At 47.5% G+C, this 25084-nt stretch overlaps 1 protein-coding gene and 1 pseudogene across 4 annotated transcripts in view; both read right to left on the bottom strand.

The window, feature by feature from the left end:
• The window catches only part of Socs7 (suppressor of cytokine signaling 7), a 36677-nt gene extending 20225 nt beyond the window's left edge, over positions 1-16452 (bottom strand). Inside the window, exons 1-6 of one of the 4 annotated variants that reach the window (XM_039087730.2) lie at positions 15256-16452; positions 7505-7569; positions 4228-4332; positions 3672-3773; positions 2692-2822; positions 2031-2199 (exon numbers count right to left, since the gene is read on the bottom strand). In XM_039087730.2, coding sequence (XP_038943658.1) covers positions 2031-2199; positions 2692-2822; positions 3672-3773; positions 4228-4332; positions 7505-7569; positions 15256-16226 — 1543 coding nt within the window. In that variant the 5' untranslated portion in view covers positions 16227-16452. The remainder of the gene's footprint in view (positions 1-2030; positions 2200-2691; positions 2823-3671; positions 3774-4227; positions 4333-7504; positions 7570-15255) is intronic. The other 3 variants (NM_001427009.1, XM_039087729.2, XM_039087731.2) reach the window with 3 other exon arrangements.
• Positions 16453-18924: 2472 nt separating this feature from the next.
• Positions 18925-23215, bottom strand: LOC108352126 (dual specificity protein phosphatase 26 pseudogene; annotated as a pseudogene).
• Between the last annotated feature and the right edge of the window lie 1869 nt (positions 23216-25084).

The raw sequence follows: 25084 nt of genomic DNA, 5'->3' as shown, positions 1-25084 counted from the left end.
GAGAGAGTTGAGGACCATAGTGAAAACGAGTGCCCCCAGATCTAAGCCGTCCAGCGTGCACACCAGGCACTCGCTCACTTGCTCGCTCTTGCACCACAGCCACAGGAAAGCAAATTAGTAAGCCTTCCCTTCTCTCCCATGCCTAGAATGTTGTGAAGTTTTTACCTCAAACTCCAGAGTCCCAAAGGCAAAAGGGAGTCTGACTTCCTGTGACTTAATACTAGGTTCCAAAAGAATCACCCACAGAAGAGCACACTTTGGGGTACCCATCTCACAGTATCACTGAAAATGATGAGGGCACGTCCCACTGCCAACGAGTACCAGAAACAGAGCCTCTTTCTACTAAAAACCCTATTTGGTTAAAAAGAAAGGCCCTTTAACCAAAGAGCCACCGAGACAGTACTTAGGAGGGAGGGCTCTTACTCCCTCACATATCACAGACCTAATGATCAAGAAGTATTCATCTACCATTCCCTGAGTCTAGTCAATTATTAGTCTGTTTTAACAAAATATCTCATTCTGAAATGCTATATTTTATATTTGGTTTATCTGTGATTCTGTTTCTTTGGAACAGCAGAAAAATTGGCAGCATTGGCTTCTTACCATGTCCCACTTCCAACAGTTACCTAATCCATGGCTTCTTTTTCTTTTTTTTAATTAAGATTTATTTTTATTTTTGGTATGTGTGCCTGTGCGCGTGCGCACACACACACACACACACACACACACACACGTGTGTGTGTCATATGTCATGTGTGTATGGGTGCCCATGGAGGCCACAGGAAGGCATGAGATTCCCAAGAACTGGAATTACAAACAGCTGTGAGCCACCTGACACGGATGTTGGGAACTGAATCTGGTGCTTTGGGAGAGTGGCAGGTGTTCTCACCACGAAGGCATCTTCCTAACCTAATCATGACTGCTACTTCTGCTACTTCTTTCCTCCTCCTCCTCCTCTTCTTCCTCCTCCTCCTCCTCCTCCCTCCTCTTCCCCTCCCTCCTCCTCCTCCTCCTTCTCTACCTCTTCTTCCCCCAGCTTTTTTAAAATTATGTAGAGCATATATAATTTTACTATTTATTAAAGATGAAAACAGGGGTTGGGGATTTAGCTCAGTGGTAGAGTGCTTGCCTAGGAAGCACAAGGCCCTGGGTTCGGTCCCCAGCTCCGAAAAAAAGAACCCCCCCCCAAAAAAAAAAAAAAGTGAAAACAAATTTGCATGCGAAGATCAATCTGTCTGCTTTTTTTTTTTTTTCTTTTTTTCAGAGCTGGGGACCAAACCCAGGGCCTTGTGCTTGCTAGGCAGGCACTCTACCACTGAGTTAAATCCCCACCCCCTGTCTGCTACTTTTACATAAAGAATTAAATCCTGGGCTGGTCAGAGTGATATATTGCAGGGACAAGCATCAGTTCAGATCCAGTCTTGGTTATATAGTTCAAGGCAAGTCTGCACTACAGGAGATCCTGACTGTCTCAACGCAAACATAGGGGCCCAGGTTTGGATCCCCAGAACCCATGTGAAGCTCAGGATGGCATCACATGTCCATGTTTCCCGCACCCCTATGACAAGATGGGAGGCAGGGGTAAAGCTCAGGCCAACTATGCCGGTGTGTGCTGCACCAGTGAACAGGAGAGCCCGCCTCAAGGTAGAAGGTACAGACCGACTCTTGAGACTCTAACTCACAGGCACCCTGCAGCATGTCCAGCCCTGCACTTACCCTCCCCCCTCACACCCCCACATCTACAGAGAGAGACACGGACAGACTGACAGACGGGAACGCTAGCTAGCTTAGAGGTTAAGAGCACTTACTACTTTTGCAGGGTTGGAGCCCAGCACTCATAGCAGGCAGCTCATTAACACTGCTAACTCCAGCTCCAGGAGACTGAACACCTCTCCAAGTGGTACTTATACTTACACTCAGGCCTGCCCACAAAAGTAACACAATTGTAAAAGGAGGGCAGGGGACTGACTCAGCAAAGGTAGGAAAAGGCAAATCTGGAGAAAGACTTTCCCAGAGGCAGCAGCTCTTACCTCTGTAGTGCTCCATTCTAGTGTGATGGGTGATACCCTGTGATCGAAAGCTGAGGCTCAGGATGTAACGAGGATCAGAGCTGTCTCGGACCAGGAAAGAGCCATCTGGCTTCCCTTTCAGTTTCATCTCTGCGTCTTCCCAGTTCATCGGTCCCCAGTACCAGCCACACTATAAAAGGTAGGAAACACTAAAGTAGTTAGCAGAGAAATGCCAACGTTCTAGGCACAATCTGTCTTACCAGGGGAGATTCCCCCACCCTCCAAAATATCTGAGAAGGTAAAAGCCATTAACACGCATGCCGATCACAGCAGAGAGCACCAGGCTCCTTACACTGAGTCGCCCCTGTACCGGGGACCAATTCTACCGCTTACTGTCAGTGGTCCTGTAAGGACCAAAAGGAACTGGGTCAGTTCACCTAGTAAAACCCCCTTACGCTATTCCCAATACGTCCCTGCAGTCCTCCTCCACTGTGTCTAACTTTCCCACCCACACTCAGTCCTTCTTACATTTCCCATGACATCAACAAACGCCTTCAGTGTAGCCACTGTGAATATGGAGGCATAGAAACTCCTCTTCCTCTAAGACAGGAAGGACAGCACAGACACAAGGTGAGCTGTGGGAGGAAGGGTGAGCTGCCTGCCAGTCCTCGGGCATCCCTACCTTTTCCAGCTCTCGAAGGCTGGCTGCAAAGCTGCTTGAGTCTGGCCGGTAGAGGGGACACTGGAGGTGCTGGGGGGGCTGGCTGTGCAGGGATTCTGATGCTCTGATGGGAGCAATTCGGGGAAATGCATCTACAGGGCAAGAGAATGGAGACCACTTGTTTATCTGCACTGCTCCAACCCATAGACAGACTTCCCTTCCCCAAAAAAGATGCTAACTGAGGAGGGGCAAGGCATTAGAAGCTGAGCTGAGAGGGTGGGAGCCAAAGCAGTGGAAGGGAGCTGGATGGGCTGGAACAAAAGGCTGTGCGAGCTGTGTGAGCTGTGAAGGATGGGGGGGCATTCAACCCCAGGAAAGCAGTAGAGGAGCTGCTCACTAACCTGACTAAGGTGACTACTTCAGGGGCTTCACCGGCCTAGAGCGATCCCAACTTCTCCCACCTCGAAGTGAAGTGAAGTGCCGGGAAAGCGGCCTTGGAAATAGTGACTTGCTTACTTGCCCCTCCAGGGAGAGTAATGATTTGCCAGGCAAGTAGAAAACAATGCTGATTTCATTCACTATATTCCCTGGATACTAGAGGCTGGCAAAGCAGGTGTGAGCTACTAAATGCTTGGTACTTATTTACAAGGCTGCAGTAAATACCAAAAGCTTAGGAAAAAACTACACAACTTTGATAACCAGCAACAGAGTAAACCTCTTCGCTGAACTGACATCACAGCAATTTCTTAAGTGGTATTTCCTCAGGGAACTGCAAAGCAGCCCCAGAAGCAGGAACCAGAAATCCCAGGTTTTCACTTCTAAGAAAAGTAAGATTTACTTCCAAAAGGAAACAGGTTAGGAAAAAAAAGTTCTCAGACTCATTTTCAAGTTCTAATCCAACCAAGGGGATAGATTGAGGCTTTCTCCTAAGTTGTAATTTCCATAAGTAGCCTTCTCCCGTCCTTCCACTCTTACAAATCTTGGCTCTAAGCTAAGCTAACCTGGGGCGTGGGGTGGAGGAGGCGGAGGTAGGGGGAAAGACTGCAAGGAAGACCCCATCGGAGCCACAAGGACAGATGTAGGCAGCGTCCCACTGATATCATCTACAAGAGAGAACAAAAGCAAGAGGTTCAGCAAAATAAGCACATAACAGTGGGGAGAAGGCGGAGGAGGAGAGGACTTCAGGCTGCCCTCTGGGGCAAGGTAGCCTGGACGTCATGCTATCTCTAAGTACGGGCAAGGCATCCTCATCAGCCTTGCTTTGCCTAGAAAGCAGGAGAGTGAGGGTACTCCTAAAGCAGCTCAGGAGCAAGACTGAGGGCTCGGTGCATGTGAAGCCACTCAGCACATGGACAGTCAATATTGCTTCATGCAAATAAAGATGCCCGCCCATCTAAGTCCCTACAGAAACGACAGAGGTTTGGAGAGAGGAATGGGAACTAATTGGGTCATCAATAGAAACCCATAACCTTATCTGGCCCCTGACCAAAGAGCAAGTCCCTAGAGCTCACCCTCCCTACAGGGCAAGATGGCAAAAGGGTGGGTTAGAGACTATACCTAGGAGGCTGAGGCTTCTTCTTGGAGGAGGAGGGGGAGTTGGAGGGTGTGGAGAGGTCAGGCCCCGCTGAGATATGTCCACGTCCACAAGCGACACTGTCTCACCTGAGGGATTCACACAGCAAGCATGTTACAGAAGCATAGTGTCCAAAGCTGAGGCCAAAAGGAAGGGGAACAAAAGCAAGCAGGGAGGCAGAGGGCAGAGAGTCCTAAGCAAGGGAGGCCAGAGCAGAGGGCCCTAAGCTCTCCAGGCTGGAGTCACCTGGACACCAAGTGTCTTAGAATCTGGTTGTTGCTGGGTTACGGTGCACACACCTTCAATCCCAGTACTCGGGAGGCAGAGACAGGCGGATCTCTGTGAGTTCAAAACAGCCAGCTTGGTCTATGGGTAGAGTTCCAGGACAGCCAGGGCAACAAAAAGACAGGATTTGTCTCAAAACAAACAAAGAACAAACTGTTCGGCTGTTCCGGGTTAGTGAGGGACTCAGAGGTCAGGAGCCTTGCTACTACTGGAGCAGACCCACATCTGTTTGCCCACAGCCACAGAGGCTCATAACCACTCTGAACTCCAGTTCTAGGGCATTCAGCGCTCTCTTCCAGCCTCTGCAGGCACCAGGCACGCACACAGTATATACATGTAGGCAAAACAACTCATCTACATAAAGAAAAATAGGGATGGTAGGATGGCTCAGTAGAAAAAGGAACATTTTTAACAAACCTGATAATCTAAATTCTAGTCCTGTTTGGTGGAAAAAAGAACTGACTCTTTTTTTTTTTTTGTTTGTTTTTTTGGTTCTTTTTTTTCGGAGCTGGGGACCGAACCCAGGGCCTTGCGCTTCCTAGGCAAGCGCTCTACCACTGAGCTAAATCCCCAGCCCCAAGAACTGACTCTTGATAAATGTCCTCTGATCTCCAAATGCATGATGTGACACACATTCAATAAACAAAATGTAAATAAAGAGGCACAAAATAATAATTTAAAAATTTTAATCGTTTTATTGCAGGGTTGGAGAGCTAGCTCAGGGGTTAAAATCACTGCGACCGCTCTTCCAGAGAACCCAGATTTGGTTCTCAGCACTCACACAACAGCTCACACCCACCCACAATTCCAATTCCTGGGTGTCTGATGGCCTCTTGTAACCTCCACAGACACCAGGCTATACATAAAACGGTACACAGATAAACATGTAGACAAAGTACCATACACAAAAAGTTTTTAAAAATAAAAGTCCTGGGGTTGGGGATTTAGCTCAGTGGTAGAGCGCTTGCCTAGGAAGCGCAAGGCCCTGGGTTCGGTCCCCAGCTCCGAAAAAAAAAAAAAAAAAAAAAAGAAAAATAAAAGTCCTATCTTTTCTTTACCATATTAAGGGTTGAGTTTTCCTTAGGAGAAAAGCATTAGTTAGCTTGTCAGAGAGAAAGCTATTCATTGCTCTCTCTGCTGCTGACTTATCTTGATTAGGGTCTCTAACTCTGAAAAGGAATTTGTTTTTAATCAAATAAAACCATACTTGAGGTTGGGGATTTAGCTCAGTGGTAGAGCGCTTGCCTAGCAAGTGAAAGGCCCTGGGTTCGGTCCTCGGCTCTGGGGAAAAAAAACAAAAAAACAAAAACAAAAACAAAACAAAAACGAAAAAACAAAACAAAACAAAAAACAAACCCATACTTTGCAGACTTTCATGTCAGTGTGGAGCAAGGCAAGTGGTTCTCGTTCTGCCACATGGACAGGACAAATGCAAGGCCAGATCATGTTAACAGTTGGGGGAGGGGCAGGGAAGTGGCTCGTCATACAAAGTGCTTGCCTCCAAACCAGAAGACCCAAGTTCAACTCCTACAACTGTCTTCTGGCTTCCTCACATGTGTGCTGTGAAATTCACATACACATGCGCATGCATTAAATGTTAAAAAGAAAGAACTGCTGGGTAGCATGTTAGTATATTCCTTTAAACCCAACAATCAGGGGCTAGAGACGGGAGGGGTTCAAGGCCAGCCTCTGCTACACATATTGAAGCCTGCTTGAACCTTAAACAAAACTCAAATCACCTGCAGAAGTTCTAGGACGCACGCCAGGGACTGCTGTCAGCCTCACTGCCTTATGGTGAGTCTGTTAGAAAAGTCTAGGATATCACTTACAGATGCTAACTAAGGCTCTGCCTTAGCCTCACACTAAAACAATATGCTCCTAAAGAGGAGACAACCATTAACTAGGAAAGTGTGTAGCCAGTAAGATAAGCAATTCTGTATATAGGGACCCACTACAGTAGAGGTTTGTAAGATGTCATCTGTTTTTAACAACTCACTGGAACCTATACGGTTAGGCACCCACTGGCCTGGAAATGTCCATTCTAAATCATAATTCTTCTAGTCACCTTTATAAGGGCCATAATATCCAAAGAAGTTAAAGGTTGGCATTTTAAATTTGGTTAATTAATTAGTTTTTTTAGATAGGGTCTCACTATATGGCTCTGATTGGCCTGCACTCTCTACATAGACTACACTGGCTTTAAACTTTGTAACCCTCCTTCCGCTGCCTCCCAAGTAGTGGAATTACAGGGGTAGGTTACCACACCCAACCAAAAGACTAATTTTCAAAGGGATTCTAAGACTGGACGTAATATGAAAAAGACCTTTTTACAGCTTCTACTCAGCCAGGAGCTTTACGTGACTGACAGAAGAGGTCTCTCTGAAAAGCTTCCCATAACATGAGATGCTATAGCAGTGGCCCATTACCAAGACACTCAACAGCCTTTTTACTTTAGCAACTGTGTTCCCTACTGCAAGAGGACAGCCCTAAATTAGACACAGTGAAGAGCACCGACAGCTGCCTGCACGGCCCGCCCCTAAAATGGTAAGGCAGAGCTCACGCAGACCCCAGGCCCGAATTCTTTAAACAAGACCAGACACTCAGGGGTCATTTTTATTAGATAATCTATAAACTTCCTTGGAAGCTGGAACAGGAATTATGACTTCAGGAGAGTCTTTTATTCATTGTAAGCTTATATCTTAGTAAGCTTTGTCTTTAATTTCTACATAACAACCCTGAACTATGTAACTGTTAGGGCTACCCTATTACCAAGAAGCCTTTACCTTCCAGTGAAAGCATCTGAAATCATGCCAGAAAACCAGCCCCAACCCAAGGGTATGGGACAAAGGAAATGATTGTAGATAGTCAGAGAGGTGAGCAGAGCTCCCCCAGCAATGCCTGTGCAGGGGTGTTTCCTGAGAGGCCTCAGGACACCCCCACTTTCAGTTGTCAGAGTAGAGAAGATAGGATCCTTACCTGTGAACAAGGGGCTGAAGGAGACCGGAGAAAAGGCACTTTGAGTTCTTGTCAACCTGGGTTTCCTAGGGGGAAATGAACACACATGCACTTACATCACGAGCACACTGGATTCCAGATATCCTGAGACACAAAGCAAACCCCTTACTACAGACATATTGGCAACACTTCTGAAATAAAGCCTAAAATTTAAAGGAGAATGAAATAATTAAAGCAAGTCCTTGAATAGCTTTGGCTCCTAACTCATCAGCCGACAAAGCAGGAGCACTCCCTTGGGTCCTGACATGCCCAGCACAGAGGAATAAAACACCCTGCGTGGTAATTACGAAGTCTATTTCACAAGAAAGAGAGTTGGATGCAGAGTGGATTTTTATCTGAAAGCCAACCAAAAGGCTTTAGGCCTGAGTAGCTGCCGACCTGGAACAGGGCTTGCCCTCTAACTCTAAGACAAGGTTCCATGGAGTCAGGAGCCAGGGAGCACACCCTGCCCTGAGAAGAGCACTAAAGGATACACGGCCATCTTCAATCATTAACACCTCTCTGCCCATGGCCCTGAGATATGAGCCTAGGCCACTGCTCACTAAGAAGAGTTTAGTCAGAAAATTTCTACCTCAAGTCTAAGGTTTAGTCTGAACTACAAAAAAAAAAAAAAAAAAAGCACACACCTTCAGAGATGCAGAAACAGATCTCTGTGAGTTCAAACTAGCCTCATCTACAGAATGAGTCCCTGGCCAGCCACAGCTACAGAGACTCTGTCTCAAAGAAAGAGATGAGAGACACAGGCAGCTTCCTTCTAAGAGGTCTTGAATCCATCCACAGTCCACATGGTGACATGGCCACAGAAAAACAAGATTCAACCACACATGGCCTCCATTTATAAAAGTTGCTCATGACTACAGCTTAGTGCCAAACCCAAAGGAAAGTTCGGCCCACTGGACGTGAACTCTAAGCAGCTGAGAAGCTCCCCAGATGACTTTTATTTGATAACTTGTGGGTACAACATTAAACTCAGCAAGTAGAAACCCAAAGCACTGGCCTTTCGAAAGGTTCACACCTCAGCCATTTGGCAGTTTGCCTCTTTTCAAAGGAAACAGCATCACTCTGCCATCTGCCCATGCGGGGACTCGTCTCCCCGTGCCAAGCTCTGAGGAAGGGCAGTATCCAAGCACAGTCTTGCGGAGGCCCTCTCATCTTCTCTCCCACCCCCGACATTTTAAAGAGAAATCATAGTTTCTAGGATCTAGAAAAAGAAAAACATCTGAATTTAAACCCAGGCAAAACCATCTGAAAGTACTAGATGTTTTTTCCTGGCAAAGATGGGTGCTTTGTGGTAAAAGGTATAAGGCACCGAATGGCTACCAATTAACTGTGTACTTCCTTCTCTCTTTGGGGAGTGCTGCCTAACTGAAATTCCATTTCCTATCTCAAGGACCCTGCCCTGGAAGCACTCTAATGTGAGTCACTCACGAAAAGCCTATCTAGATGACTGAGAAACAAAGCAATGAAATGACCAACATAGACCTGAGGATGGTAGTTACCTGGGGACAATGCATACCGAGGAAAGCAACACTTGAGTCCAGATAAAGTATTTCTAAACTATGTCTGACCCTCCTGCCTGCCCTCCTCAGTGCCACGGTGACAAGAATGTACCACCGTACGCGTTTATGAGGTGCAGCATGCTCGCTTTATGAAGTGCTAGAGATTACACTCGAGGCTTCAGTCATTAAAGGCAAGCATTCTACCAACTAAGCTACCATCCTAGGCCTCCAAATACACATAGTTTGAAGTGCTGGGAATTTAACCCACGGCTCTAAGCAATCCAGACAAGCACTCTACCAATTAAGCTACATCTCTAGCCCAAATAAAATTTCAAATTAACCATCCATACTACATTCACGTGTTAATAACTTCCCACATCAATCTGAAAAGCACTAGGGCATTCGAGTAAAGCCACCTAACGGGGTTGGGGATTTAGCTCAGTGGTAGAGCACTTGCCTAGCAAACGCAAGGCCCTGGGTTCGGTCCCCAGCTCCTAGAGAAAAGAAAAAAAAAAAAAAAGCCACCTAACGTGGCCAGTGGGCGTGGCCACTTTCATCTTAGAACAGACTTACCAGAGAGGTGGGCCAAGTCCCACTCACATGACTGGGACTTTAGACAAAGATCTTTTGGGGAGCTTGCTGTCCTTTGAGTCAGCTCTGTTACTGGCTGAACTGTAGGTAAGAGAGCACCCTATCCATTTCCACTCTGCAAATGGTCTGCATTGCAACAGATTAATGAGATAAAAGGAGTTAGAAGCGCTAGACTAAACAGGACAATCGCACATAGATGTAACCATTGGCCAGTTTTCAAATTCCTTGGAACCTAAAATACAAACAATGAATTGTACTGTACACCACTCCTGTCCATAAATCCCTTTATCCCTGAAAGTTTCATGTGTCCTTTCCTAAAGCACCTTCCGAACTAAGATGCCCAAATACTAGACTGTGTGGCTCCAATGCACCTCTGCCCTGCTGAGGCGCTCAGTGCCAAGTCAGGCAGCCTGTGCCATTTCCAGCACGTCATAAGCTGTTCATGTGCTACAGGCACAAAAACCATGTGTTCATTTTCACTTCCAACACACAGACATCTGTGAGCAAGGTCAGATCCAAAACTCTGTTGTACACCGACTAAAAACCGATGGAGGGAACTCCTAGGGAAAAGCCAAGGGCCACAGTCTAATCCGAAAACCTCAGGAATGATGTTGGCAAGAAGAATATTTAAGGCACAAGAATCAACTGGACAGACAAAAAAAAAGTAATGCCAGGGAACTCACTCTATGAGAGCTGACAACCACAAGCAGTTCTTTAAAGGATAGTTGGAAAGGCCAACAGAACACGAAACAAAACCCAAGCACAGCTTACCACACCACAGTGTCACCTTGCTTCCAGCATGCCATGTTATGACTCAAGGCCCCTTTGAGCCTGTGATTTCAGCATTTGGGAGGTGGAAGCAGGAGAATGGGCTGAACACCAGCCTTGAACACTTACAGAATAAGTCTGAAGCCATCCCGGGCTATACAAGACCAGGCATAATGGTACGCACACCTATAATCCCAGAGCTCAGGAAGCTGAGACAGGAAGATAAATTGACCAGTCCAGACCACATTGTGAGACTGTGTCTCAAAAGGACAGAAGGGGGTGGGAAAAGAAAAGGGGCTGAGAGATGGATCAGCTGTTACTTGCTGCTCTTCCAGAGGACATGAGTTTGGTTCCAGCACCCAAGTTAGGCTCACAACTGCCTGTAACACCAGACCTATGGGATCCAATGTCCTCTTTCAACCTCATCAGGCACCTACATATGTGTGCAAGTTCATACAGACATGGACATTTTAAAATCTTGTTTAAAGGGGTTGGGGATTTGGCTCAGTGGTAGAACGCTTGACTAGGAAGCGCAAGGTCCTGGGTTCGGTCCCCAGCCCCGGAAAAAAAAAAAAATGGAGAGCATAAAATCTTGTTTAATAAAATCAAAAGTAAGAACGAAGAAACAAGGGCTGGAGAGATGGCTCAGTGGTTAAGAGCACTGGCTGGGGTTGGGGATTTAGCTCAGTGGTAGAGCGCTTGCCTAGCAAGCGCAAGGCCCTGGGTTCGGTCCCCAGCTCCGGAAAAAAAGAAAAAAAGAAAAAAAAAAAGAGCACTGACTGCTCTTCCTGAGGTCCTGAGTTCAACTACCAGCAACCACATGGTGGCTCACAACCATCTGTAATGACATCTGATGCCCTCTTCTGGTGTGTCTGAAGACAGCTACAGTGTGCTCATATGAATAAAATAAATCTTAAAAAAAAAAAAAAAATGAAGGAACAAAACAGCAATCAAACACATCCCTCTCTCCTGGCTCTCAAGACCCAAAGAAACAGTAAGTTTCTGCTGTCGGCCAAGTCTACCCATGACAGCAGGCCCCGGACTCATGCCAAACACCATCCAGAATTGCACCTTTTTTCCGCAAACAAATCAAAAATCACTACAGAACTGTTCTCCATTTCTTCACTACACGACCATTAAGCCGGCCAGGAACAGCCTCAATGTTAAACTCAAAGACAAACCCTCAGATAAGGAACCTATTCCCAACTGAGTGAGTATTTGTGAGGAGATTCAAACAGGGCAGAGGCATGCTATTATTCACCAAATCTGATGGAAGACAATCAGCTCAACATATGTGAAACAGACAAGGAAACTCCACTGTTTTTCCTGAAATAGCAAAGCTCTATATTATACCAAGGCCCACAGGCATGAAGCCCAGCTCTCTGAATTTTGACATATGTGTGGTATAAGGCCTAGCCCAGCTCTCAGAACAGAAAGCTGATTAGTTGGCAGCGCAATCTTACTTCACTTTAAAGAGTTCTCAAAGCTAACTCATACTATTATTTTTTTTAATAGAAAGTAAAAAAAACTGTTGAGACAGGATCTATGCACTTCTGGCTAGCCTGGAACTTGTTATACAGACTGAGCTAGCCTCCAACTCAGAGATCTGCTCGTCTCTGCCTCCTGGGTGCTGGGATTAACAATATGAGCTACATTTATTTATTTTTAAGGAACTGGAAGTGGGTGCAGGCATACAGAGGTTGGAGGACAAGCTGTGAGGGTTGGTACACCCTCCACCATGTGGGTCCCAAACTCAAGTCACCAGGCTTTACAGCAATCACCTTTATCTGCTGAGTTATCCTGCTGACCCTCACACTACTCTTTTACTCTTTTGCTTTTAAAGATTTATAGTTTGTGTGTGTGTGTGTGTGTGTGTGTGTGTGTGTGTGTGTGTGTAGACATGTGTACATGTACCTGCTGAGATCAAAAAAGGACATTTGATCCCGTGAAGCTGGAGTTACAGATGGTCAGGAGCTACCCGACCTGGGTGCCCAACCTATGTGTGTGGGAATCAAACTCTGGGCTTCTACAAGGTCAGCAAGCGCTCACATCTTCTAAGCCACCTCTCTAGTGCCAGCCCCCACCACTATATTACTCTTAGGACTTGTATATCCCGGCAGCTCCACATAAGAAACTCAAAAGGAAGTTGTTCACCAATAGAAATTCTGACTGCCAAGCCTTATAAAAATGACTGTTAGGAAACTCTCATCAAAATTGATAGCTGTGGGAAACGTGTAGATGGGAAAGGTAAATGTTGAGGAGAGCAAAGAGAATTATGCCTGAGGTTACAGTAAATGCCCCAAATTACATAGCAAAGACAGCAGAGGCCCATAATTACCTTCAAGCAGTAGACACAGAAGCCTCATAACTGGCAAAAGGCTGAATGTCCTCAGAGCTTAAGGTGCTACCATTTAAAACAAGATCAAGTGCAAACCCAAGCCACTGTTCTTCCCAACAAGAGAGGACTTGCTTAGGAGACAGATCCACAGAAATCACAACTACCCTGGCCAGACTTAGCAAGGTTCTCACAGCCTAGAGGCTGCCAGCAAGACTGGCACAGAGTTAAGTGTGGAGAAGACAGCAAGCAGCACCAAAGCTTAGCACAGAAAAAAGTCCCAAGTCAATCGTATCACTTCTCTTCCAAAAAGCATGAAGTAAGTATTCCATCCAGTTTTCACATCTTCCCTCTACTCCTGTAAGGACATGAACAGGACAGTTCACAGCTGTCCTACTTCACAGATCAAAGGGGAGGACAAAGATGACAAACCTGTCCTCCGAATCACAGCTAATGCTCAACTTCCAAATAGAATCCAGACTTTCCTAATTCTCTCTATGTGACATGCTGCCTCCAAATAGCAGTCAACCAAATGTTTACACACAAATACCTAGCTCTTCTCCAATTCATCAGAAAAAGCTCTTGGACCAAAAAATGTATTTCTCCACTGCCCTGAACTAAGCTTCTTTGCAGAGGTACAACCTAATTTGCTCTGCAGCAGAAATCTGTATTGTGCTTAGAGTGACGGTTGGTGACAGAGCAGCCAATGACCATTAAATTCTGCTTCCAAGGCAAAACACCATCCAATGGTGTATGCCTTTTCCACTTCCTAATCTATTAGAAGAAGCAGCTAATTTCACGCCACACCTCATACTTGTCTCAGGAATCTTAGAGCAAGTCCTGGTCAATGTGGAACAAAGGCAAGACAAACCACAAGGAAATGATCAATCCACCCTATGTCATTACCCACAGCTTCAACCCTGCCCTCACCCTCAGCTAGTGCAAATTTCATCCATGTTGGTAAGTGGAGCATCAAATACAGAGCCTGCCACTGTGGGGGTTGGGGAACTGTTTCAGTAACCATACTTTTCAAGACCTGAGCTCTCAGCAGGAATTTGCGCGCGCGCACACACACACACACACACACACACACACACACACACACTAATAATAATAATAATAATAATAATAATAATAATAATAATAATAATAAAATAAAACAGGCCCTACATAAAGGGGTACTATGCACTGAGGCAAACAATCAGGGATCTGGGTTTGGCCCAGGGCGCAGATGTTCAGAAATGGCAACAAAGCCAAAATAAACCTGCACCTTTATCTTGGAGCATTCAAGTTCCCTTGAGAATCCATGTCCAAGAATGGGTGGTTTGTGATCAGGGATAAACTAGGGAGCTGTAAAAAATTAAAATTGGGCCCAGACATACTTTATCTTTCAATGTTCCCCCTACCCTCCAAGATTCTAGTGCTCAGCAAAGTTATCAATTTAGCTGCTTGTCAGTCTTGCTCTGTTGCTGTCTATATGTTTCAAGAGTGCATCACATAGACCATACCAAGACCAATTCCAGCAGCAGGCCTGAAATCCTGGCCCTTGGGAGGAGGTAGGAAGGAAGATCAAGAGATCCAGACCAGTCTGTGATATATAGTGAATTAAAAGCAAGCCTGATCAACATAAAAAACAAAAAATAAAAAACCTTGTCTAAAAAACAAAAGCCACCAATTCAAGTCTAAGACAAATTCAGAACTACAAATCACAACGTTAAACCACAAGGTAAGACTCATTCACGGCTGCAAAAGCTGACAGCTTTCTAAACTGACACTACAGAACTATGTCCTGACAGTCAAAAGTCTAGCCACTTCTTAGAAAATCAGGGGAACAACTCAACATTTAAGTCTAGAATTGCCATTGATTGGCCTAGAAGTCAATGCTATACCTCCCTTAGAATTCTCACATCCGTGTGAAAGTGAGAGTGCAAGCATAAAGCCATTCCCAGAATGTGGTCAGCACACAGGCTTTGGACAGCAAGTATTTAGGACCAACCGGGAGAATATTAAGAATGGAGCTGCCCAGCTAATTGCTGGCCGGACTCTTCAGGCTATTTGCATGCATGTACTTGTGAAGAGAGTGGAGGCAGGTGTACAGAGAGAACAAGCAAGATGATCAAGATAATAACAGACAGGTGACTGACACCAGCTTTGTGGCCCCAAGGCCACACATTTCCAGCAACCTCCCAGCAATGTTAGTAATAACAGTCGTGGGAGGAGGTACTTAAAAAAGTGGGGCCAGTACAGGGATGGAAGGTGAGACAGGGCTTCAAATCATCCCCAGCAAGATGCTAACCCACTGAAAAGTGTCAGAGTGTGAACTCTCCAAGAGCGAAAGCTGTTTCCACAATTAGCTCTGATCTAATGCAAGATGTCACCACCTTTAGTCCCAAGTGTCTGCCTCCCCCTGAAGTCCACAGCTTGAGAACTGACAGTATCGTGTTAGCAGCAGAGGAAATGAGGGAAACGAAACAAGAAATGGAACTTTTGTCGCCTGCCCACCCCCAAACCAATCTCACCTCCCCGCATCCAGCTCCCGGACCGCAGAGCCTCCCATGTCTGTCAGGCTCGCAGCTGAAGCTGCCAGATCTCCCGAAGGCCTCTTGCCGGTCCCATCCCCACCGCCCGAGCCACCGTTGCAGCTCTTCGTGCGAAACAGGCGGCTGAGGCGGATTTTGAAGGAGCCCTTTCGAGAAGGGCCTGCGAGCGGCCGAAGGGGCCCGGGAGGCGGCGGCGGTGGGGGAGGTTGCTGCTGCTGCTGCTCCCCTCGGCTCAGGCGCCCTGGAGGGACCAAGTCCTGCAGCGGAAAGGGCACCGGGGGTAGTTCGGGGCCCGGAGGCTGCAGCAGCAGCCGGCCACCCACTCCTCCTCCACGGCCCGGGCTGCTGAGCTCCTCTTCCGAGCAGCTGTTAGTCTCCAGGCTTTCGGCCTCCGATTCCAAGCCTTCCAGGACCAGCAGCGCGTCGCTCGTCTCCGTGGGGTCTTCCCCGGCCTGCGGGGCGGCAGCAGGCGGCGGGGGTTGCGGCGGCGGCGGCTGCGGGGGGCACGGGCACGGACAGCAGCCTCCGCCCGCAGTCTTGATCCCCGGCCCCGCCGGCTGTCCGAGCCCCAGTGCCGCCAGCTGCGCCTCTAGTCCAGCCACCGGACCCCAGGTCCGCTCGAGCGCCAAGCCCGGCGGGAGGGCCTTGGGATCCAGCGCACAGCGGTGTCGGGGACACAGCAGTTCCGAGGGTCCCGGCTCCGGGGCCGCCTCCGCGTCCTCCTCCTCCGGCGGCCGCCCCACGTTGCGGAACACCATCAGCTGCGGCGGCCGGGCGCCCCGCGAGCCGGGCCGCGCGAGGAAGGGTGGCGGCGGCGGGCCATGGCCCGGGGGCGGCGGCGGCGGGCCTGGCTCGGGGGCCGCCTCTCCATAGCCGAGAAGGCGGCTCAGGACCCGGTACGAAGCGGCCGCCGCCGCCGCCTCGCCGTCCCGGAGCTCGGCCCCTTGCATCGGGGTAAGGGAGGGAGGGCGGGCGGCTGGGAGCCGGGCTGGGTGGGGACTAGGCCGGGCCCCGCCGGAGCCCCGCCCGCCGCGGCCCCCGGAGCGACAGCTCTAACGGCCGCCGCGGCCTCTGCCTCATAGAGGGGGCGGGGGGCGCGCGGAGCCCAGCGCGAGCCCAGGCCGCGCGCCGCCGCCGAGGACCGCCCCCGAGACGTCACTTCCTGTTCAGGTTCCGCCCCCTTCCCCAGGGTGCGCAGCGTCGATCTCCACTATGCCTGACGTTGCTCTCGACCCTAGTAGCTATTGGCCGTTTGCTGCTTCTGTGGCCTCGTTGGTCTCGAGCACCGACCCCTGTTTTTTCACTTCCTGGGCGCCCAGGCCCTGTCCACTTTCCTATGTAGAGCAGAGCAGGCCTTGGGACCCGGGTCTGGACCTGGGAGAGGGTCGCGGCCCTTGGCACTGTCTGTGGGTCTTGTCCAATCATTGTTGACTGGGATGTGTGACCTTGGTTAAGTCATTTCATTAAGTCTGAATCCCCTGAATTGTGGAATGACTACATGAAAAATGTGTTGTAGATCCCGCGATGTGCTGCTCTTCAGTGCTAAAACAATTGGTTCTTTGCGGGGAAGGCCGGGTGTGTATATAGTTAACATAATTTCATCATGAATTTGACTGACGTAAAGCATGTACGCAATTTCCGAGAAATAAAAATATACAATAGCCAATTCTGTATGGCTGACTGTCAGATGCATACTTCCACCGACTGTTGTCACAGCGTATATGTCATGTTGAGAGAATCCAAGACGTGACACAGGCTTATCAAAAATTCGTCCATCATACCTCATTCCCAGCCCTTTCCAAACTGGTGACAAGTATCCAAGGAGTGTAAATTGTAACAAGAATTCTTACGAATGTTTTTCTTCTGTTGATGCAAGAGGACAGTGAAAAAGCAAAACCTGATCAAATCATCATTAATGGGGGTAACGTTGCTGAGTCTGAACTGGTTCCAATGACTGGGAGAGTTTAACTTTTTTGTGTTGTTCCTAATGTAACGGAGATGTAAAGCGGAATCACTCCCATAATCACTTTTTTAAAAAAATGTATGTGTATGCATGCGTGTGTGCAGATTCGTGTGCAGATTCCCAGAAAGGGCATCAGATCCCCTAGAACTGTAATTATTAGCTGCCGTAAGTCACCGGACATGGGTGTGAAAACTGAGTTGTGGTCCTCTGCAAGAGCAGAACACGCTGTTTTCTGCTGAGCTATCTCTCCAGGTTCCTCCATCTCTTTCTTTCTTCCTCTCCTGCACCTCACCCCCTTTTTTTATACAGGGTTTCTCTGTGTAGCCCTGGCTGGCCTCGAACTCAGATACATGTCTGTGCTGAGAATAAAGGCGTGTGCCATCACCACCCAGCTCCCCCACACACACACCTCTTTTTAGACAGGGACTCTCACCAATATAAGGACTTGAGTTTGGATCCCCAGCACAGTATCAAAGCCAGGCAGAGCAGAATGTGTCTGTGACCTTAGCACTTGGGGTGAGGTGGACCCCCTGGAGCTCACTGACCAACCAACCTAGCCAAACTGATGAGCTCCAGTCAGTGAGCAGCAGGCACATTTACAGAGCCATCTTCCCAGCCCAGTGGGGCCATTTCGAAATAGAAGTTTGCTCACATCCTGTGATTGTAACGGTTTATTTACTTATATATTTGTCTGAACACCAAAAGGTAGCATCAGACCCATTATAGATGGTTTTGAGCTGCCACATGGGGTGCTGGGAGTTGAACTCAGAACCTCCGGAAGAACAGCCAGCCCCACAGCCTGTAATTGTAATTGTGCACGCTTTCTTTATTCTTTGGATGGAGAGAAAGCTCCTCTACGAGACATATAGGGCTCTGATGGTCTCCCCACCTCCTAGGTCTTACACATTGCTCACCAAACTGTATCTTGTCAATCCGCTGTGGCTCAGTTCCACTAACACAGCCATTTTCAGCAGATACAGGCCTTTCATCTGTTATTTGACACCCCCCCCCCTTTTTTGCAGTGTCGGGGAGCAAATCCAAAGTTCATACCTCCAAAGTGAAACTGTAGCTCCACAAATGAACAGCATCCTCTGCCTAACTAATCTTTCCCAGATAAAGTTTCTCTCTCTTTGTGCTTTGTGAACTGGCCCGCCCTCAGATTGAACTTTCCCCTCAGGACACCAGGGAGATGTACCCTCTCTCTGAACTTGAAGACCAAGTCTTTGTTCCGCTTAGTTGCACATGTGTGATTTGATTAAACCTCTGTCCAGAGAGATGGCTCAGCAGTTAGGAGTGCAGACTGCTCTACCAGAAGACCCAACTTCAACTCCCAGCAACCACATCGGGCAGCTCAAAGCCACCGGTAACCCCAGTTCCGGGGAATCAAATCCCTCTAGCTTTCACATGGGCATACTCACACACAGGTAATTAAATATAAAACACATCATGGAGCTGGAGAGATGGTTCAGTGGTTAATAGCACTGACTGTCCTTCCGGAGGTCCTGAGTTCAACCACATGGTGGCTCACAATTATCGGTAATGGAATCTAATGCCTTTTTCTGGACCTCTTGGGCACCAGACTCACACATGGTAAATAAATAGACAAGCAAATACAACAACCATCATATGCATTAAAAGATTATATATATATATGTGTGTGTATATATATATGTATATATTAAAGCTTGGTGTGATGGTGCACATCTTTAATCCTGGCACTCAGGAGGCAAAGGCAGGAGGATTTCTGTGAGTTCAAAGCCAGCCTGGTCTACAGAGTGAGTTCCAAGACAGCCTGAGCTACATAGTGAGACCATATCTCAAACAAATCAAAAACAATAATAAAAAAATAATAAATCTTAAAAAAATAAACCTCCCCTGGTAAAATATAAATTCCAGAAGGTTATGTTTGTTATCTGTCCCTCATGGACTCTCTGTCAGAGTGTAATGTCAATGACTGACATGCAGTAGACCTTTAATATAGAAATATAGAATCAGAATTAGCAGTCACTCTTGTAAATGAAAAAACAAACTGACACACAGGGAGATATTTAGCTATGGTCAGTCAGTTCGAAACGATGAAGTGGAATTTACAACTAGTCTGGCTGCAAAGATTTTTTTCTTCTCCTCTACCCTTGCTGCCCCCGGTACTTCTCATCTTACCCTAGATTTCTAGACGATAAGGAGAGGCAAGGAAAGGGGGGAAAAAGGAAAGGAAAGGAAAGGAAAGGAAAGGAAAGGAAAGGAAAGGAAAGAAAAGAAAAGAAAAGAAAAGAAAAGAAAAGAAAAGAAAAGAAAAGAAAAGAAAAGAAAAGAAAGAAGACTGAAAGAGAACGAAAAGGAAAGAAAGTTAGGTGCTATAAACCCCAGAACACTAGCCACCTAAAATAAAAACCAGGATTCCTGGCCCATGCCATGGAGATCAGTCCGGGAAGGCAACAACCGCAGCTCTACTGCGCCCTCTGCTGTCCAGTTGCTTTATTTTTACCCCAAGAGGCTACCTGCATCAGCCATGGGGTAATTGGGGTTTTATAGTTCTAGGTAATTATTTAAGGACAAAATCGGAAAGGGGGGGATGAAAATATCACCTCTCTCTACTTCTACTTCCTTAATAGTCCAGGCCTAAACCCCGTGTCTGGGAAAAGTATTTAAAAAGGAACCTTGGGTTGGGAATTTAGCTCAGTGGTAGAGCGCTTGCCTAGCAAGCGCAAGGCCCTGGGTTTCGTCCCCAGCTCCGAAAAAAAAATAAAAAATAAAAAAATAAAAAAGAACCCTAGGGAGCTGGAGAGATAGCTCAGCTGTTAAAAGTACTGACTGCTCTTCCAGAGGACCTGAGTTCAATTCCCAGCAACCGCATGGTGTCTCACAGCCATCTGTAGTGAGATCCAATGCCCTCTTCTGGTGTGTCAACAGTGTACTCCCACCCATAAAATAAATAAATCTTAAAAAAAAAAAAAAAAGGGAAAAAAACCCACCTTAATTTAATCCTAGCACTCAGGAAGCAGAGGCAGATGAATTTCTGTGAGTTCCAGGCCAGCCTGGTCTACATACTGAGTTCCAGAATGGTCAGGGATACATAGTAAGACCCTGTATCAAAAATAAGTATACAAATAAATTTAGAAAAAACTTTTGTGTGACTTTGATTACAATTAAGTTAGGCTTTGTTTTGAGACAGGTCTCCCTACTAAGACTGGCATGGAACCCACAATCCTCCTGCCCCCACGACTCTCAGCTTGAAGGTGTTTCTATGCCTCATCTGGGTTCTCTAGAGGAACAGAACCAATAGAATTTTTAAAATTACATATATATATCAAACATATATCATATATGCATATATAAAGAATCCATTAAATAAGCTTATAGCGCAATAGTAACAACAGTTGTCTCACACTGAAAGGCTGAGAAGCCCAGAGCTGCTCAGTCCCTGGGCCTGGGTACCTGAACACTCCCAGTCTTACACCAAAAACCGGATTAGCTGTTGACCAGTCAGTGATGGATCCCTAGAAATGCTATTTCAAAATCAGCCAAGGAAAAGGAGCAGCTGCAGCAACAGAGTAAACGAACTCTTGACAAGAGAGAAGACCAACCGAGCAAAACACAATCTTCCTACAGCCATTGGCCCTTATAAACTGGACTGCTACCTGAAGGGGGCGCTCCACATTCAACTCCCATTTCCATCATGGCAATCTGGACAATTCCTTAGGCTCGCGACATGGTGATTCCAATTTGTGCCAAGCCAACTTTAAAAGCAACCATCGCACCTTCGCATCTCTTTCACTAAAAGAGATACAAGAGGGGGGCTGGAGAGACGGCTCAGTGGTTGAGAGCTCTGGCTGCTCTTCCAGAGTTCAATTCCACCAGCCACATGGTGGGTCATAACCATCTATAATGAGATCTGGCGCCCTCTCCTGGCCTGCAGGTGTATAGGCAGATGAAGCTCTCATATACGTTAAATAAATCTTTTTCTTTCTTCCACTTCTTTATTTTTATTCCAGACGCGTGGTTTTCAGTGAGAATACGACCACCTAAACACTCCAAGTCATTTGACCCCAAGCAGCTCCGGTAGGGTGTCCTGTCAGTCCTCACACGCCTCCTCTTCCTGGAGTTACACAGGGGTAGGTTTCTCCCTCTGGATTGGTGATGATCACACCACTCCATCACCGACCGACTCTGTGTTGTTTTCTGCAACCTGTACAACCTTCCTTCGCATCCATGTTGCTGCGTGCGTCCCTGACATCCCCACTGCTCAGGTACTTCAAGGCAGTGGTCCTTTTGTGTGGAAAGTGAGAGAGGGGGACACTTGAACGCAATGAGGGGAAGAGATTCTGAGTCATTTGGGCGTACCCTGCTGGAACTCGGGGATATCCTAATCATAGAACCATGCTCAACTTACAGCCCCACTGCTTCCGGTCAGCAGCCCCCACCGATCACATTGCCCAACCTGGCCCTCCATCCCCATCCACAAAGAGCTACAGTGGTCTTGGGACTCTTGGCTTTCCTGCCACTAGGGGAGGATAGATTGTCTGGCCTTTCTACTACTTGCCTCCCAGGCTTTCTCTTCCCAGCTGGGAGCCAGGAAACCACCTAGGGACCTGGCCTGATCCCCTTCAGCTCATGCCTCTAGACCCTGCCACAGCCTATGGACCAGGGCTAGGAGCTGTCTCAAGAAGCCCTGGTTAGGGGTTGGGGATTTAGCTCAGTGGTAGAGCGCTTGCCTAGCAAGCGCAAGGCCCTGGGTTCGGTCCCCAGCTCCGAAAAAAAGAAAGAAAAAAAAAAGAAAAGGAAAAAAAAAGAAAAGAAAAAAAAAAAAGAAGTCCTGGTTGGGGATGATGCCTCAGTGGTCCTTGACTTTCTTGATGGCCTCCACAAGGGTGAAGTGGTGGTACAGCATGAGGTAGGCCAGCACCAGGGTGGCAGATCTGCTCACTCCCACCGCACAGTGCACCAAGATCCTGGCTGGCTCAGTGCCCAATGGATGAAGTCCGCAGCGGTTTGAAAGTGGACGCTCATGTCAAAGGCTAGCGGGTCGTGAGCTTCAACACCCAGGTAGCGGATGCCCAGTCCCTTGTAGGCCTCAAGGGTGCCTTGCCACCTGCTGTGTGAGGCGTTGAGGACGTGGGTGATGCCCAGGCGACTAAGTTCACGGCAGTTGTTGGCCATGTCCTGGTCTCCGAGGTAAAGGCCCAGCCAGACCTCGTCAGCATGGTTACAGGCTGTCTTGTGTAGAGGAGCCTTTCCAACTCAAAGACATTGAGGAAGGGATGGTGAACACTGGGCATCTCCTCCAGGATCCCTCGGGTACCAACAGGGGACCTTGAGCTGCTTCGGGAGAAGCGGGCCATAAAAGTCATGGAGGCCCACAGCCAGTTACCGGGGCACATTTTCAAGGTGGCAGGATCTGTAGCCAACGTGGAGTGGTTTCAGCGATGATGGGCTCGGTCACCAGGTAGCTGTTGCTCTTGGTAGCAAGGGTTTCAGATTCCGAGTTGGCCTGCGGGCCCCCCGCAGTCCGGTGCCCATGGCTTCTTCATGGCCCCCACCGCTGCGCCGCCACCCCCGCGCGCAGGTGGATCGCAGCTGTTTTTAAGCCATGACACGTACATCGAAGCAGGTTCCTCTCGGTGTGCGCCCTGGTGACATCCAGGGACACCGTGTCACTCAGCGGTGGGAGCCACCACACCGCAGTGACACAGCCTGCCCCTGTTTACAGCCCCGTGTAGGCCCGCCAAATAAATCATTTTTACAGGTTATATAAGAGCTTCTTCTAAGCCAGATATGGTGTCACATGCCTGTCCCTCCAGAACCTGTGGGAGGCTGAGACAGGAGGATTGTGAGTTCTGTGTCAGCCTAGACTATAAATTGAGACCGGAATGCGTGTGCTACAGTGGTCAGAACCTAGCACTTGACTTAAGAAGTTTCAAGTTCTAGTTAAAAAGATTTAGAGATCCCACAGGAAGTCTGAGTTTCGTCTAGTCCTTCTACACGGTGAGAGTCTGCCTCAGTCATCACCATCTCTGGACTTGAGTACCATTTGTAAAAGTGGGTCAGTCATAATCCCACTGTGACAGGATTTATATGGGGGATTAGGTGGAAAAAAAAATAAAAACACTATACAAATGTTAGCTACACTTAGAAAAAGCTTTTTAAAAGAGGAAGAGCACAAGCACCTCAGGGGAAGAGTATTAACTGATTCTTAGGCCTGCTTTCCTGTCATCTAGCTACCAGTGATACCAAGAAACGAGTTCGTCATTACCCTCTTCTCAGTCAGCACACAGAATCAGCCACATGAACACAGACACAGACACACACACGCACGCACACACACACACATACATACATACACACATACATACACACACACAAATACACACATACATATACCTACACACACATACACACATACATACATACACACATATACATATACACACATGTACACACATATACACATGCATACACACATACACATATACACATGCTCACACACACACACGTGGGGGAGGAACATCCGAGAGGCCAGGGGAACAACTATGAATGAACAGTACCTGAATTCTGTTCCCAGCAGTGTCATTCACTGCTTGACGAACTTAGGAATATCCCTTACCTTTCAGGATCTCAGTTTATTTCTTTTTTAAATTATTTATTTATTTATTTATGTGTCTGAGTATACTGTCACTGTCTTCAGACACACCAGACACCCAGCTCTGAAAAAAAGAAAAAAAAAAAAAAAAAGAGAAACCCTGACTAAGACAAGGTGGTTGCCACCAAACCTGATGACCCATATTCAATCCCTGGGGTCCACATGGAGGAAGGAAAGGACTGACTCCCACAGTGGTATCCCCACATGTGCCTCCACATACACAAATGCACATATAAGGGAAGAGCTAACATGGCAGCTCATACTGTAATTCCAGGATTCAAGAAGCCGAGGCAGGGGGCTGGGGATTTAGCTCAGTGGTAGAGCGCTTACCTAGGAAGCTCAAGGCCCTGGGTTCAGTCCCCAGCTCCGAAAAAAAGAACCAAAAAAAAAAAAAAAAAAGAAGCCGAGGCAGGAGACTCACTGTGAGACTGTGAGTTTAATGTCAGTTTGGGCCATAAAGTGAGCATATGAGCATGAAACTATACACACACACATACACACACACACACACACACACACACACACACACACACACACACACCTGGGGGAGGGGAAGGAGAAGAGGGGTGGGGAAGAGAGAGAGAGAGAGAGCGAGCGCAGAGTGCAGTGTAACAGAGCCAGCAGGTAAGACACTTATCACCAAGCCTGTCTGAGTTCAACCCCAGGATACACAGGTGGAAGGAGAAAACCAACTCCCACAGGTTTCCTCTGACCTTTACACATGACATGCATCCGTGCTCCACTTTCTAATACATAAATAAATGTAAAAGCAAATAGGGCAGGACACCAGAAATGTCTCCATTGCTAAAGTGTTTGCGGTGGTGATCATGGAAACCTGGGTTCCAATGCTCAGTGCTCATGTAAAAAGCCAAACAAACAGGAGAAGCCCTGGGGCTGGCCGGCTGGCCTTCCCGTCTAGCTGAGTCAGTGAGGTCCAGGTTCAGTGAAAGCCTTTCAAGGTTAGGTAGAGAGTGGTTGAGAGAGACACTTGCTGTTGACTTAGATCTGCACCGGTGCACATCTTCACTCACAAAAAGGTAACAGTGAACTGTTATCTACTTGTTTGTTTGAGACTGGGTCTCTCTCTGTAACCCTGGCTATCCTGGAATTCAGTCTGTAGACCAGGCTGACCTCAAAGCCGCATAAGTACACCCTCCTCTGCCTCCCAAGTGCTGAGGTTAAAGGTATGCACTATCATGAGTAGCGAC

Source organism: Rattus norvegicus, chromosome 10 (assembly GCF_036323735.1).
Source record: "Rattus norvegicus strain BN/NHsdMcwi chromosome 10, GRCr8, whole genome shotgun sequence".
Classification (NCBI taxonomy): Eukaryota; Metazoa; Chordata; class Mammalia; order Rodentia; family Muridae; genus Rattus; species Rattus norvegicus.
Note: the sequence above shows the minus strand (reverse complement) of the source record. Positions and strands in the feature narration are given on the sequence as shown.